At 40.0% G+C, this 15729-nt stretch overlaps 1 protein-coding gene across 7 annotated transcripts in view; it reads left to right on the forward strand.

Annotated features, from left to right (window-relative positions):
* The window catches only part of ncam1b (neural cell adhesion molecule 1b), a 96845-nt gene extending 83782 nt beyond the window's left edge, over nucleotides 1-13063 (forward strand). For 6 of the 7 annotated variants that reach the window (XM_074678993.1, XM_074678995.1, XM_074678994.1 and 3 more), the window contains 6 exons: nucleotides 1129-1253; nucleotides 1827-2007; nucleotides 4226-4424; nucleotides 7527-7643; nucleotides 8407-9453; nucleotides 12432-13063. In XM_074678993.1, the coding sequence (XP_074535094.1) occupies nucleotides 1129-1253; nucleotides 1827-2007; nucleotides 4226-4424; nucleotides 7527-7643; nucleotides 8407-9453; nucleotides 12432-12549 (1787 nt within the window). In that variant the 3' untranslated portion in view covers nucleotides 12550-13063. The remainder of the gene's footprint in view (nucleotides 1-1128; nucleotides 1254-1826; nucleotides 2008-4225; nucleotides 4425-7526; nucleotides 7644-8406; nucleotides 9454-12431) is intronic. The other variant, XM_074679000.1, reaches the window with a different exon arrangement.
* Nucleotides 13064-15729: the final 2666 nt, after the last annotated feature.

The raw sequence follows: 15729 nt of genomic DNA on the forward strand, positions 1-15729 counted from the left end.
GAGGTCAAGATACAGAACAATAACATGGTGCATGGTTGTATGTGTTGAGATTGCATCAGTTTTTAAATTGCATCAGTAACCCAAACAACCCAATCATTGCTCATTTAGAAGGTAGAGGGTTTTAGCATTAATATTAGTAAAAGTGTCATTGATGATTATACAGTCTGACCACATCTGAAGAAAAGATTTGATGTCCTCTTGGTGAGACACGGCAAAGAAGAAAGAAGCTAACAATTTTACCCCACCTTTAAGGCCTATGATGTCAATAAGCAAAAGCTAAACTCTCAAAACTCTTGGGGGGTTGTAAGGGATATGACCAATCAAAATCACAGTCCAAGCCTAGAAAACATTACTAACAAATAGGTCAGAAACTCACTGGAAGACCTGTCATTTGCCTTTTTCCACTGGAATCTAACCGTTCCTGCTTCCAAACAACTATTTAAATAGAATCTACTGCTCTCATCCTGCCTGACACTTCCTGCTTGGTGACAAAAAAAACTTGCAGGTAATTGCCCCAAATGGGAGAACAAGACCCCTGACCCTTGTGGAACTCCAATACACAATTTGCAGAGAATGTAAAGATCGCCACAATCACTTTCCTACAGTTACCATGGGTTACATTTTCCATCCAACCTTTGCTGTATTTTATGTTAAGTGTAGAACACTAATTAAAGAATGCACCTGGAGGCTATCTTAACCAATATTTTTATGCTGCAAGATGCCAAAAACCTGCACTGACATTCCAATCACTGACAAATAACCCTTTCCCCTGCAGGCATGTATGACACTGGGGGAATGTCACTCAGCATTTTTATGCCGATTGAATGTCACTCAGCAACTCAGAGTGAATCAGATAAGCATGTGGCTGTGTGTCACTCGGTAATTAGTCTGACTTGAGACGAACCGTCTTGAGGCAAGCGATTAAGGAAGGGCAAGTCACTTCAAAGGACAACAACAAAGAGGCCGATTTCTTGCTTCAGACTCAGTTTCTATTTTTTTTTCCTTTGCCCTTTATTTCAAAAGTTACTGCCAAACTGACACAACATTTATTGAAATTAACCTCTAACTTTTCAGCGCCTGTGGAATGAGACTTAAAATAACCTGTGTCTTGCTCTTGTGTGCTTGCAGGGAATCCCAATCCTCCAAAACTGGAGGGGATACTTCAGCCCAAAGGAAACTCTGTCAAAATCAGTTGGATCAAGCAAGATGACGGTGGTTCACCCATATTTCATTATCTTGTGCGCTTTAAGCCTGTAAGTATGACCATTAGAGCTGTTGTAGTTGTTAACTGGGAATTTCTTTGGAAATCACTTAAGCAAAGACTCAGCTTTTAGCTTGAATGATATGAATATATGCTAATTTCTCTGTGTTTTATGACAATGTGTGCTCTCTGACAAAGTTTTATAGTTTAACATTTAGTCAGAGAGCAGAGAGCTTGAGTTGTGGCCCAAATGACATCAGTTTAGCTTTATAACTATTTTGATGATGTTGAATTCCTCCATAAATGTCAATTCAAATAAAAGTGAAATCACAGTTTAATGATTTTGAACTGCTGGAGCAGAACATTGAAATTTAAACAACTATTTTACAGCTAATGAGAGAAGAAAAGGAGGGAAATATTGATATAGATTCTCAGTGAGAAAGAAGAGGGCAGAAAATCATCTGCTTTTCATGGTGTATCTTCACAGCTGACTGTTTTTGAGATATTTTATAGACCACAGCATTGATCTGGTTTCAAAAGAAAATACTAAATACTAAAATTAATTGATATCCAAATGTTGCGACCCTAAATGTATAACCTGTATATCTTGTGTTGGGGTCATTAGCTTCAGGATTCAGAGTGGAAGCCAGAAATCCGACTGCCAGCCAGCAGCGAGCACGTGGTCCTCAGCGGGCTGGAATGGGACACTGACTACAACGTCTACGTGGTGGCAGAGAATCAGAAGGGAAAGTCTCAGCCTGCGTCAATGTCTTTCAGGACGTCTGCAGAGCCTGAAGCCATCCCAGGTATCCTCCCTCAGACCCAAGCTAGAAGTACATTTTATTTTTAACTCTCTAACTGTAAATGATGAGTAAAAGCTAAATACATCTACTGAAAAAAATTACTTTTTCTGGATGGGGTTGAGGCTGGAATGATTTTCTGGCTGATTTTTCTCACTTGAAGGTTTGACAGCCCGTACTAAATGAGCTTGAGTTTGTGCTCGAGAACTGGGACAGGCTCTTCCCACACAGGATGAAATTATTCCCTCAGAATGTCTGTTTTTCTCTTGACTTTTATTTTTGTTTTGTTTATGTTTGTGGGGCAAACAGCAGATCGAGGGAATAGTTTCTCTCAGTGTAGAAGCAGCCTTTAAACTGATCCTTAATAACTACTGATTAACTTGCACCTTGAGGTTCTAACTGCAGCTGAAGGTTTTTACCAACCGCACAAAAACCCCACAGAGCTTGTCAGGCTCTCTTAGTAGATGTAGACTGCTGAGCGCTTTGCTGGAGCATCTCAACAAACCATTATGTCGTCCCTCACTTCTTTTCTAATTCATTCTCCAATTTAAAGCATTTTCCACTCACCCATCACTGAGTCACCATCTAGCCAGCACGGTGTAGTTTCCCTCTTTGTACTGGGCTTTGGCTTTGATGTGTTTGCTGTGTTTTATCCCCCCCTAATGCAAGAAATCAGTTTTTTTTTCTTTTTTTCACTTTTGTTTTTTTGACCTGACTCATTTTCACTTTCTCTCTTCCTCTGTTTCCCCACCCTTCTCTTTTTTTTCCTCTTTGTTTCCTTTCATCCCTCCCCTCTCTTCTATACCTTTGTTCTTTTTCCCCCTTTCTCTCTCTTTTTCTCTTTCCCCTCTTTCAATGTTCCTGCTCTCTTGCCTGGTCCTGGACATTCGTGTGGTGGACCACGTGAACATTTTCGTCCCGACCTGTGTGCATTTTCGTTCGGTCCTCAGCCACTCAGGGCTGTTCATCTGTGACATGCACTTTGGTATCACTCATCTTGTCCCTCATCGCTGTATTCCTGCTCTCATAGTTCTTGTGGGGCATTCACAACATAACTGTAGAGGAAAGCTCGCCTTTCTCTGGCCTGGCTGTCTCTCTGGACTCTTTCACTTCTTTAAAACAGACTTTGTCCACGACAGACCTGTCTCTGTCATGGGTGAGAAAAGGGTGCTATGCAGCTCCAGAACAGACTGGACAGACATGAGGAACTAAAGGCTTTGGAAATCCTGCGCCTCCCACAGATTTCACTCTGCACAGCTTTAGCACAGCTAGTCATCTGTACTAGACGAGAGAGAGAGGTGCCAGTTTACAGTAATGACGAATAGTGAAAATTGAAATGGGGTTGTATTAAAAGAAATAGCACTTAGACAAGTTTAAAGGCTGAATTCTATGCCCATCCGTTTACATAAACTCTGTATTATTCTCACAAAATTATGCATATGTACTTTAAAGGTTGGTAACATTAACGTTTACAAAACAGAAACGCCTAACTACAACTGCTTATAATTCTAACAATGCCACAGTTTGATAAATGTTATACCGAAATATCATGAGAAAGATGATATTTTTGTGCTGTTTACTAAGAGAGAAATGTCGATATTTCTCATGCATGTAATGTGAATCAAATGTCGGTTAAAGATACCTGTTTTTATACATTTATATAGCAGAGGGTTCTACTCAGCTGCAATTTATTCTCCAGCAGAGTTATTACTTATATCTGAAGATTTCAGTTTATCTGGGAATAAGATATTTTTGGCTTGTGCAGTCAAAACAGAGAAAAGACATCAAAGCTTTTTTAGATATTTGGAAAGAGTTTGTTTATTTTGTCCACAAAAGTTCTACATAATCAACAGTGCCGTATAAGCTTCGGTTTTCTTTCTAATACCAAATAAAAGGTTGAATATGAATATTATCTGTCTGTTTGAAGAAAGTATTTTGCATTTCACAGCTTCAAAAACACCTCACCTCATTCAAAATAAAGTCATTTGAATAACTCAACACGTCAAACAGTACACTTCACACAAACAACACACCGCATCTGCATTCATGCTGAGACAACTAGATCGTTTTGGTACCCTTAGCAGGTGAGTTGTTTTTGTTTTATGGAAGTATTTGTGGTCACAGAAGCACAGCAGCAGTTAATTCAGTTTTTCTTGGCAGTGTCTATAAAACTGTGTCACGCTACAGTTGTTCAGCGCTCTCTCTCGTGTCTCTTGTCTGGCAGATTTGGGTGATGAGGCAGCGCTCTCAATGGGCATCATGCTCTGGGCAGGAATCCTTGTTGTAGTATTTGTACTCCTGCTGCTTGCCGTGGATGTCACCTGTTACTTTGTCAACAAATGCGGCCTCATCATGTGCCTCTGCGGCAAATCCGGCACAGGGACCAAAGGACACAACTTGGAGGAGGGCAAGGCAGCATTTATGTGAGTATTCAATGACATGAATATGTAATCATCTCACACAGAGGCTGTTACCATTGGCAAGATCAAAATTAAAGGTTTCTGTTTCTTTTAAAAGTTTTTATAAATGGACTTTATCTTCACATATTTGCAGCATTGCAGCAGGTGCATCTAAAAAAATAGGATACCACAAAAAAATCTGCTTTTTATTTTAAAAGGTGGACTTTCAGATGTTCTATATTAAATACCTTTGAAGTGAAATATTGAAAACCTTTCTTGTCTTGATTTTGATGATTAGGGCTGGTAGCTCATGATAATCAAACGTTGGCACTTTTGATTTGTTGTTGAATTCCAGAAGGATCTTCAGTAAGTCTGGGTTTTGAGTTGGTTGATAATTCCTCAGATCCTCTGTGGGGTTCGGGTCAAGTGAATTAACTAGTCAGTCAAACACACCAATGTCTTGATCTGCGGTAGTTTTGGTGCTTTGGTCATGTGGAAAAAAGGGACTCGGCACCTCCACAAAGCTTGTTGACAGATGGAAGCATGAAGTCTCCAGAATCTCCTGCTAGCCAGCCATATTAACTTTGGACTCGATGAAACACAGTGAACCAACACCAGCAGATGACACAGTGCCCTAAACTATCACAGACTGCAGAAACTTTGCGGTGGACCTCAAACACCTTGGTTTCTGTGTCTCCCCACTCTTCCTCAAGGCTTTGTTTCCCTGATAAAAAAGAAAAACATACCTTTATCTGGAATATGACTTTGGCTCTCTGAAAAACAGTCAGGTTCTTTTTCCTCCAAACACTTCTGATGTCTCTGATTCAGGAAAAGCTTGATTTTTGGACAGTTACAGTTATAGTACTTTCCCTGTAAATGCCTGTGCTGGCTCTTGAACACCAGCCTTAGATAACTTAAGGGGGTTCTCAGTTCTTGAGTTGACTCTTTTTAATAATCCTCTAAAGCAGGAGTTCCAAACTCAAATTTCCTGAGGGCCGCTGAGCATCCAATTGCAAGGGGGCCACTTCAGGTGAACACAAAAAAGACAAAAACCTTCAATTGTTCAAACAACTGTGCTTCTCAACATTAATTATTTTTCTGTCATGTTTGGCTTTTTTGATGAATGTCAGACAGCTAGCCCACATTGACTCTGATGGAGGTGGCAGTTAACTCTCACCATGGCTTGAAGACGGACATCACTGTGTCTAAACCTTTTCTTTGATTTGCTTCCTTTCTTGCTCTCTGGAATAAACTTTGTTGCGTTGACAGCTCTTTCTTTAGTTGCGCAGTTTGTTGTGTCCATTTATCTCCCGGGTACTTTGGACCTCACTATAAATTGATACCAAGAAGCAGGCCTTATGAACTGGGCCTGTAGGTCTTGTGCTTGATCACCATTCCCCACCACACACTGTCAACTGCAACCAACCTTCCTGCAACTTTCCATTTGTTGTTTCGATACAGCTCTATTGCACTCTATTGCATTTTCAACAATCTCTGTCTGACACATATAGTTCTTGTGGGGGATGTTAATAATCGTCATCTGGACAAATGTCAAGTCACCAGTCTTGGTTATGATTCAAATTGTATATTCTGAACTTGACCGAGAAACACTCTACCTGGGGCTTTTACTGTTTCAGCAGGAAGTGGCTTAAACTCAAAATGAAAGATTCTGATTTTTCCAAGTGGCTCTCCAAAAAAGGACTCTCAAATCATTTCATTTGCAATTAATGAAACCAAAATGTGTACTTTTTCTATTCATCTATCCATTATTTTTAGCACTTTTTTCCCTATTGGGGTTGCAGCAGGTGGAGCCTACCCCTGCTTGTCACTGGATGCGGCGGCACACTGGCCTTGGACAGGTCGCCAGCCTATCACAGGGCTAATATGTAGAGACAGACGACCACGCACACACTCATGCCTAGAGGCAATGTGGAGTCACCAACCAACCTGATGAGCATGTTTTGGGGTCGCAGGAGGGAGCCAGAATACCAAGAAAGAACCCACGTGCAAGAAAATAAACAGACTCAGAAAGGCACCCACCCAGATGGGGAATTGAACCAAGAACATTCTTGCTATATAAAATATTTAACTTTTCACAGTATTCTAACATTTTGAGATGCACCTGTAAATGCAATGCTTATCATTCATTGTCCTTATGGAGTTTTTATTTTTACAGCCCAAACCAGAGCTGTTCCTTGTGGGTGTTTTCTGCTGTTATCATGCTATGATAGGGAATTACTCTGTGTACACTGATACATCACGTGATGTCTGTGCTTTAATATCATGTAGTTAAAAATGTACTGAAGCATGTGAAATGGTTGTAGCTCTGAGAAAATTTGGCTAAATGTTTTTATCCTTGGTTGACTAAAAAAAAACCTTGGGACACTTGTCACTGCTTTAAGCATTTGTTTGAAATGATTTATGCAATTCAAGTGGTTCTTTTAAAGCTTTTCTAAGGGATCTTTTCTTCATTTAAACTGCCTACAAACACCTCGTCTACTATACTCTTACTAAATTGAATGACTTCCTTCCTCCTTCCTCATTACCCAGAAGGCTTTTAAAGGACTGGCATTGAAGGTTATGATGAATATTTGGCTATAGGTTCAATGTTTCGGCTGATAAAGCAAGCGATGACTGCAGAGGGGTTTTTCATTAAGAAATATTGAGAGCTGTGCCTCCTGAGTAACATCATCTTGTCTTATGACAGCGGTGCTTTATGGTCTGCTAACTCAGTATCCACAGGAACTGAAAAACTGCTTGTATCAATTCAGTGTGCCCAGAAATTAGATTTCACTTTTGAAAGGATTTGTGTTTCAGAGAAAATATCAAGGATGTTGGGTTAAGTGAAGCACCAGACAAATACTCTGATGAGCACAATAATGCAGCTTTGAATCAATTGGATTGGTTAGTTGCATTGTGTATTGATCCCCAGCAGCTCCACTTAAATACAGCCACATGTTCTTCGCCTGAGTTAGTTCACTCAGATATTAAGGCTTTCATTTAGCTGAAAAGATAATCAATCCATTCCCAGCCTGTATTGACATGATCCTTGTGTACTGCTGCATCAGTTTTACTACTCGTTGTAGATGACATGAGTGTCAACAAAATATTTCTCTGTTTCAACAGCAAAGATGAATCCAAAGAGCCAATAGTAGAAGTCAGGACAGAGGACGAGTGCACAGCCAATCACAACGCAGCAGGACCAACAGAACCCAATGAAACCACACCTCTTACAGAGCCAGAGTGAGTAAAAACACACATACATCACTCAGCCTTTTTTACCGCTCAGTTCTTTTAAGCTGTTGTACATTGCACTCCACTTCAAAGAATAGTTTTCTTATTCAACAGCCCATAATTTGACCCTAAAGAGGATTGAAAAGTTGGATCATTCTTGAGTGGAGTCCACTGATGTGTTGCTTTTCTGTTTTATTCCCCCTGAGAGGGGTAACTGCACTTTGTGTTTCCCTCTCCGGCTTTCGGAGACTTTCTGTCTTGTTTTCTCAAGGTTGAAGCAATACCAGTTAAAGACACAGAAAGGCTTTTGTCCTCTTGAGTGTGGTCAAGTTATAAGAGGCCATTTGACAACCCCAGGAAGCCATTTCTCATATGAGCAGTCTGGAAACAAAAACATAGAACTCACAGTATGAGATTGTCACTGGTACTGTTTAACCCTTCTAGGTGGTTCTGCGTGGTGCTGTAGTTTTCTCCAGGAAGACTGGTTCTTTTCTTAAGTACATTAGTTTTCTGAGTCAGTGTACTCCATGTTGGTGTGTGTATGAGATGTATCCTTTAATGTTCACTCACAGCATGACACCCTTTCTTTTTCTGTTTCTTTTTTATTTCACTAGGCTCAATAGTTTCTGTTTTTGAGTTGCTTCGTCTATGTTTGTGTTTGTTTCTAAAACCAACTAATCCCTCTGCATGCTCTCGTCCGGGCCACCCTTCCTCTGTCACAGTCACCCTGGTGTCTAGTCTGTGTGTCTCTGTTCTCTCCCTGCTCTCTCAGGCTGGCGGCTTTCACTGCTGCTCTGGCACTGGACACCCTCTCCTCCGTAGCCACCAACTCTGACACAGCCACAGCGACAGTTCAGGACAGCCCCTCTAGCGAGACCACTACCCTCACTTGTAGCCTGTCAACCCCTGCCAACGACCCCTCTGACCCCTCACCCACCCCTGTCCCCGCCCCAGCCCCAACTCCAGAGTCAAACACGGCCCCACCGACTCCTCTCTTCTCCACATCTGCAGTGGAGGCTAAAATGGCGCCGTTAGTAGAACAAAGAGGAAGCAACACCCAGGAAGAACAGGGAAATATATCCACTCCTCCTTCTACCCCTGAAAGGACTAAATCTCAAAAATCGGGGACGCCTATACCACCAAAGCGTAGACATTCTCCCAAACTTGCCGCTCTGAATAAAGCTAGCCCTCCTGTTTCTCCACTGGCTACATCTTCCCCATCATTCTCTCCCACTTTTGACACCAAGAAACCATCCTCAGCTCCACCCATTGCCCATCCTAACACACAGCCGCATACTGTGGCCTTAGATGCAGCGACACCAGCACAAACTGCCTCCACCCACGAAACCACTGCCCCTTTTTCTAATACAGCAGCCCCTGATGCTAGTGGGCATAGCCTTACTAGATTTGACGAAAATAAAATCACTGATGTAGCCCCTTCAGTGATTCACGGTGCTCTCAAAGTACAGGATACTAATACACCTGCTCCCCTAGTTGCAGACATTCCCTCCCCTTTACCAGTCACTCAGATCACTTCTAATTCTGCTCCCACTGCAGTCGAGGCGCCGATTGCAAATGATCTCTTTATATCGCCGACAGACACGTATGACTTACTTACCCCCGACGTCGGACCTAAGAGCGCAGATTTAGAGTTAGAGCTGAGAAACGGGACAGATAGACCCTCCGAGCCCCCCGCAGACCTTATTAGCTTAGACAGCCCGCCCTCCCTGGCCAATGGTGATGCAGCAGACCTCCCCTCAGGCCCAGTTCTGGAAGCATCAGAGACTCTGGCCAAGACTGCTCCTCCTGTCAACGATGAGTACGGCTCCCTCTAGAGGTTTATCTGTGTGTTTGTGTGTGTGTGAGAGTGTGTGTGTAATTTGTATGCCCATTCATTCACCACCGCATCTTGCCATTGACCACACAATATGAAATATTGTAATGGTAAACTGTGGTAATGATATTGGGTTTATATAGTTATATGTTGTGGATTGCTGAAGATGAGTGGCAATGTTTTTTACGGTTGTGTGTGACAGTTTTCCTTTGTGGGGTCTCTTATTTTGCAACATTCAACACAAAAATAGTGAAGCCTCTTTCAGACATGTACCCTGTAATTTACATGTGGTGGAAAAATATACTTTGTTTAAAATATGAATAAATTGAAACCCAGGATAACAATATAAACCATTCAGAGGAATATGGCACACATCTGAAATGAGTCCCAGTTTTCTCCGACAGAAGAGTTTGTCTGGTTTCTGAACAGCTGTAAAAACCTCACCCTGACATCTCCTGACAAACTAAACAAAACTCACAATCCGTACATCTACTTTTGATCTTTGATTGTCCAGGTGTTCTGAGATGAGACACAAGGCACAGTTTTTTTTTTTTATCATTTCTTTGAAGCTCTCTTTCATCTGTTACACTACTATTTCTGTCTTTTTTGTGTTTACAGATGTTTGCATCATTTAAAAAAAAACCTACAGGAGAAAGTCTTTGAAGATGCCACCATAAGGTTAATATTTAAAAAGTTTTTTGGGTTTGAACCCCTTTGATGGCTACATTTTTATCCAGCCTTAAAGTGTGGCTGCACAGAAGTAGTGTAAATACATCAACGCTCTGGTTCAGTCTGAGCAAAGTATGGTACAATCTAATTCTTTTCAAGCATGTAGAGAGTTGTGATGGACGAGTTGTGAATTTTCAAATGTTGAATAAGTCATTTAAAGTTTTCATAAACCACAGCCAACATGAATTATCTTATCTATTGTTATAAATGGGTTCCCTCAATTGATTAGGAGTTTTGTAATTAATTGCATTTAATCACAATTAATTATATATTAATTGTGAGTTTATATTTGACACAATTTTGATGCTATATATTTCACTTCAAATGGATTTTGGTTTATGGCTGAATCAATGACAATACATTCATAAGCTGAAACAACAAAATCACATTTAATTTCAATCAAATACATGTTTTTAACATTAAGTGCAGTTTAAGAAACATTACAGTATTTCAAGCAGGCAATGTTCACAAGGCTCAGCTTGCTCTGGCATCTGTGCTTTCTGCTACTATATACAGTCTAAGGCCAGTACACTATATGTCGAGCATTTGGGTGATACAGGGAGCTTCTTCCAATCTAATTTTTCTGTTTTTGCTTTATTTTTTTACTGGACAGGCTGAGCAACACCGTCTCCTCCATATATTTTGTTGTAAGCGTGGCGTTACTAGGTTGCTTTTCACATTGGCGGGCATCATCTCATGCATCACTGTGATCAGTATACCAGGAATCCATGCTCTGAGAAACATTTAATTTTTTCTGGTGTGCAACAATAAACTGCAACAACATGTTAATTTCTATTACCCATTATTTTTTTTCAGTTATTAACCAATTGTAATTAAGTCTTTAAAATCTCTACACTAATTTCTTCAATTGTTCTCATTAGACTTTAATTGTAATGGGGCATAACTGGCAGACAGTGTTTGGAGGCCATCTGAAAGCTGTTTTCTTTTTGCCATAAAATAATATTAAATTGACATAAACACACAAAAAGCACCAAAGAGTTCTGGGTGAAACTTATACAAAAGATAAAACATTTAGCCTTGTGCAAACTACAATATGTACAGGCCATGTTCATTTGTACGTCATATCTAACTCATTTATAACAGCTTTGCACAGTCATTGAACTGATCTCTATCACCTTATGTTTGCAGCTGGAGGCTGTTTGAATAATTGAAAAAAAAAAGACTAAATCAGTCAATAGAAATACATTAACACCAAAATAGATGTGATTGTTTAACATGGCATATCATTAAAGAGATGTTTAAAACAGAAGTTAAAAAATTAAATACCAACTGGAGACTGATTCTGCTGCGTAGTTTCATGGCTGGGAATGGAAATCTCCTGCCAGGGACAACCAAGCAGAGCTTCAACTTGTTATTTACATTAAACTCGATGAATGGCCGCTGAAACAAAGGATGACGATGAGAACACCTCAGAGGTTGTGAGCTTTTCTCTTTCTCATAGGTCAATGAACTTTAAACACAAGGGCAAGAGTCTTCATTCCTTTCCAATTCAGCACTGCCATCACTCCATTTGAGCACCAGGTGGCAGTATTCTACAAGCATTGAGCCTATTTTAACAGTCATGTAGCATCTGACTAATGCAGTAACAAAAACCTGTGTGTCTCAGAGTGACAAAATGGCATCACCTACAAGAATGGATCATGTCATCAGCATAACAAAACTCCATGTCTGAAAGGGGTTTTACATTAACGACAAATTTGTTTGTCTCGCCTGCTGAATGTTGCCTCACCGACTCTGCAGCTCTACCAGAGAGAACAGAGGCTACACGGTGTTTGTTTTTCTGCTTTGAACTGCAGAGGAGAGGCGAGGAGCTACAGGCAGGATCTAGATTCTGTGCTTCACTGCTCTAAGATCAACATGAGTATCACATAACACAAGCCAAAGGGCCTATTTACAATATCGTCAGAGTCTCTTTGAAGTAGAAATAAACTGATTAATAGATAATAATTAGTCAACACTGGAGACCAGGAGGGTTAGGATGAATTCTGTGTCATCTGTTTTATTTATCTGACTGTTGTTAAGGTGTTGAAGAAATATGTAAAAAGACCTTTAAAAGAAAACTGGGTCTTTTTACATATTGGGTGAAGATGTCATTGAGAATAAATGATTTAAATTGTGTTCTACTGAAGGTGTTTGTTTGCTGAGACACTTTTTGTTCTCTTACCAAAGACAGTCACAATACTAACTTTGGACTTCTCCTCTCCCTGTTGCAGGAAGAATTTTGGTGATGAGAAAAGCAAACTGGAGGAGGCAGAATTAACACACGCCCTGGAGATTGCTGCAGAACACAACAGTGTCATACAGACAAAAACCACCGAGGGCAAAGCATGATGGGCCGGGGAGACCCCCAGCCCCAATCCAAAACTTTTTTTGCAGAAGCAACGTGCAAGAAACACTGCAGGAGTTTTGATTTTCCAGTGCCCTTAACTACATATTTAAACCAACACACATGCAAACACAAACACACACACGCACATACATGCACATACACACAGAAACACAAACTCCAGTCTATAGGTTAGAGAGCACTACAGTGCTTTTATTTCTGGTTTCCCTTCATGAGATGTTTACTACTCCCACGGAATTTATCTTTAGGTCATAAGAGATTTATTTTATTTTTTTATTGTCATTTTATTTTAAAAGTCAGGATGATTGAGAGTAAACCCTTATTATAATGATTGCTTGGTATATTTATGGAATTAGACTTTATTGTGCTTACAGTTTGTAATGCCATCACTCATAAGTATTGGATTACTATGGGAAATGTAAAAAACAAAACAAAAAAACCCTGACTATACAGAAATTATTTTTTATTAATTTCATGTTCAACTGTTAAAATGTAAAACTGTTGCATTTTTTTCTTATTTGGACTCTTAATTTGTGGGCTAGTCTCATTAAAATAGCTTGTCCTGCATGTCTGACCTGCAAGTGGTTGTAACGTTATGTTTACAAGGTTTATGGTTTCACTTTGTTACAAAGATGTGTCATCTCTCACAGATGGTCTTGCAATGGTTAAACATAGGCCCCAGTTCAGTGTTTGGATTATAACCAGATTTGTTATGGGTATAAAAATACAGAATTAACCCACAGCCAGCTGCAGGGGAAAAGAGCCTGACACACACGACAGCAGTGTGCACTATCCGATCAGATTTGGCCCAATTAATGAGAACGAACACTCAGTCTGTCACTGCCTTGCCAAAAGTGTTAAATATATTAATTCAATGAGGATTTGATTTTAAGGTTAGGTTATTGAGAACGAAATTTACAAGAAAGAGGAGCAAATGCCAGCAGAGCTGCCGATTTTCAGCCAAGGAACTCCAAATCAAGCTAACATCATATGATCTTGCGCTTATTAAACAAAATGTATTTCTTTGGGGGGGCGCAACAACTATGATACCTACTGTTTCTTCCTCTCATTGAAGCAGATCAAAGGTCTTGCTTTGTACGTTGAGTTATACATCAGAAGCAAAAAATAAATAAAAAAAGCATTTTTGTACTATTTAAAAATTACAAAGATCCCTTTTCCATTTCCTGCCTGCAAGCTTGTGCACTGTGCCTGTGTGTCAATAGATTGTCTTGTCATCAGTTTCTATGATAATCTGCATAGCTTTGTCGTGAGAGATTTAGCCTCTTTTAATTTGATATATTGTATTACTAGAAGAAAAGTATGATAAATGGACTAATGTGGTCATTATAACACGTGTAGTGTATCAAACTGTCCGTCTCTGGTCACAGCACTATATATATTGCCAGCTATATGAAGGGAGGTGTTTTGAACCTTGGCATGAATTCATAATGTATAACTACAGGCAGACTGATCTGCCCATGTTTGTATTGGGGAAAAAAAAATCTCATGGATTTAACGAGTGTAACATTTGGGGCTTGCTCTGGCATATCTATTTTTTTATTTCTCTCCCCCTGAAGTTGTTATTCAAGTGTTCTGTAATGTGGATTTTGAATTTCTTTCTTTAATTTTTCTTTTGGTAGTTTTTGTCTTTTTTGTACAAAAACCAATCACCAACAGTGACTACTTGACAAGCTGGCAGGAAGCAGGGTGGTCAACTTGAGACAAGTGATCAAACTTCTTTTAAAGGCTTTAGATAACAGATGTTATATCAGAAAAAAACAAAAGAAAAAGATTTAAGGTAAACAAGAGCAGGAAAAGCTTTACTCACCTTGTTCTCCACTTCTGTTACCAGACCACCTTGCTCCCTTTGTCTCTGGATGCTCTTTTTGTTTTTATCGGGTCAAGCTCAGAAAATATCTGCTGTGTACAGTCTGAGTGGTAACCCATTCACGAAATAAACAAAACAATTGTTTCTGAAACTCCTTTGGTCCTGGCCTTTTGTCTTCACTTCAACCGCCTTACCGATTTTTGAATCCTGTTTCAGATCCCGAGCATGTAGTGACATGTTTCCAACACAAGATGGCAGTAAGTACATATCCTCTGATCCTCCTTTTGTTTTCGCCATGTCATGGACACAGGACTATTTACAGAAAGGTTACAGTGCAAACAGGTTATATTGGGATGGAAATTTCGCAGGCTTCTTGTTCAGATAAATGAGGCAAAACAAATAAACACGTGTTACGTAACACATGTTTGTGCAGGAGTAAAGTTAATACTTCCAGGCTTGTATGTCAAAATACTATGTACCAGTGAGGGCTTGATATTTTGGGCAGTGGTATTCCTCCCCCTCGATCCCTCTTATGTGACATGACCCTGCAAACCGGAGCTGTGTCAACAGAGTGTCAACAACCACAGCGGCCTGCTTTGACCCGGCATGACTCCGACAGACTTTCCCCTCTTACCTCATTTTATTTTTCTGGGAGACTTGCTGAAACAAACCGATGAGATGTTTCATATTAACCAGATTCTGTTTCATTTCAGGACAACTCTCTGCTCCTAGCCTGTCAGCCTGTTAGTAGTTAAGATGCCCTGTAGATGTCTCTGATTGCAGCCTTGATGGAGAGACGAGGAGCAGAGGGCGATCATTCAGGGCCGTGACGTCGCCCCAGTGATGATTTGCAGCCAGCTAAGTCAGCAGCAGGTAGCCATGACGAAACCGGAAGTTAGAGGATATGACCTTCAAAGCAAAATGGTATTAAAGAAATGAGAGGGAAAAGGTTAAGTGGGGCAACTGTTGAGCTTTGAAAACGGACAGGATTTTTACCTTTTTTTTATATAATGGTGCAAAAAATCTACTTTACTCAGGTAACACACTGGATAGCCCTTAGATGCTTGTAATTGATATATTTACTAATACTTGAATTCCTTGCAGAGACAATACTGCATTGTAATTTGTATCTGGGTATAGTTATGTTAATTCCCAGCATTAGATAGGTGTTTTGTTTTTCTTTAACAAAAATGAGTACCAATGCTGCATAGGTATAAACTACAACTTAACTCCACATTAATTCTTTTTCACATAAAATCATGCAGTTCAATATTACTGGGGGTTGATATTGATGCCAAACTGTATCTCATATCCTCATCTGTTAAATGACCAAAAA

Source organism: Halichoeres trimaculatus, unplaced genomic scaffold (genome assembly GCF_033239565.1).
Source record: "Halichoeres trimaculatus isolate MK-OKI-2021-1 unplaced genomic scaffold, fHalTri1.1 fHalTri1_scaffold_9, whole genome shotgun sequence".
NCBI classification, from domain to species: domain Eukaryota; kingdom Metazoa; phylum Chordata; class Actinopteri; order Labriformes; family Labridae; genus Halichoeres; species Halichoeres trimaculatus.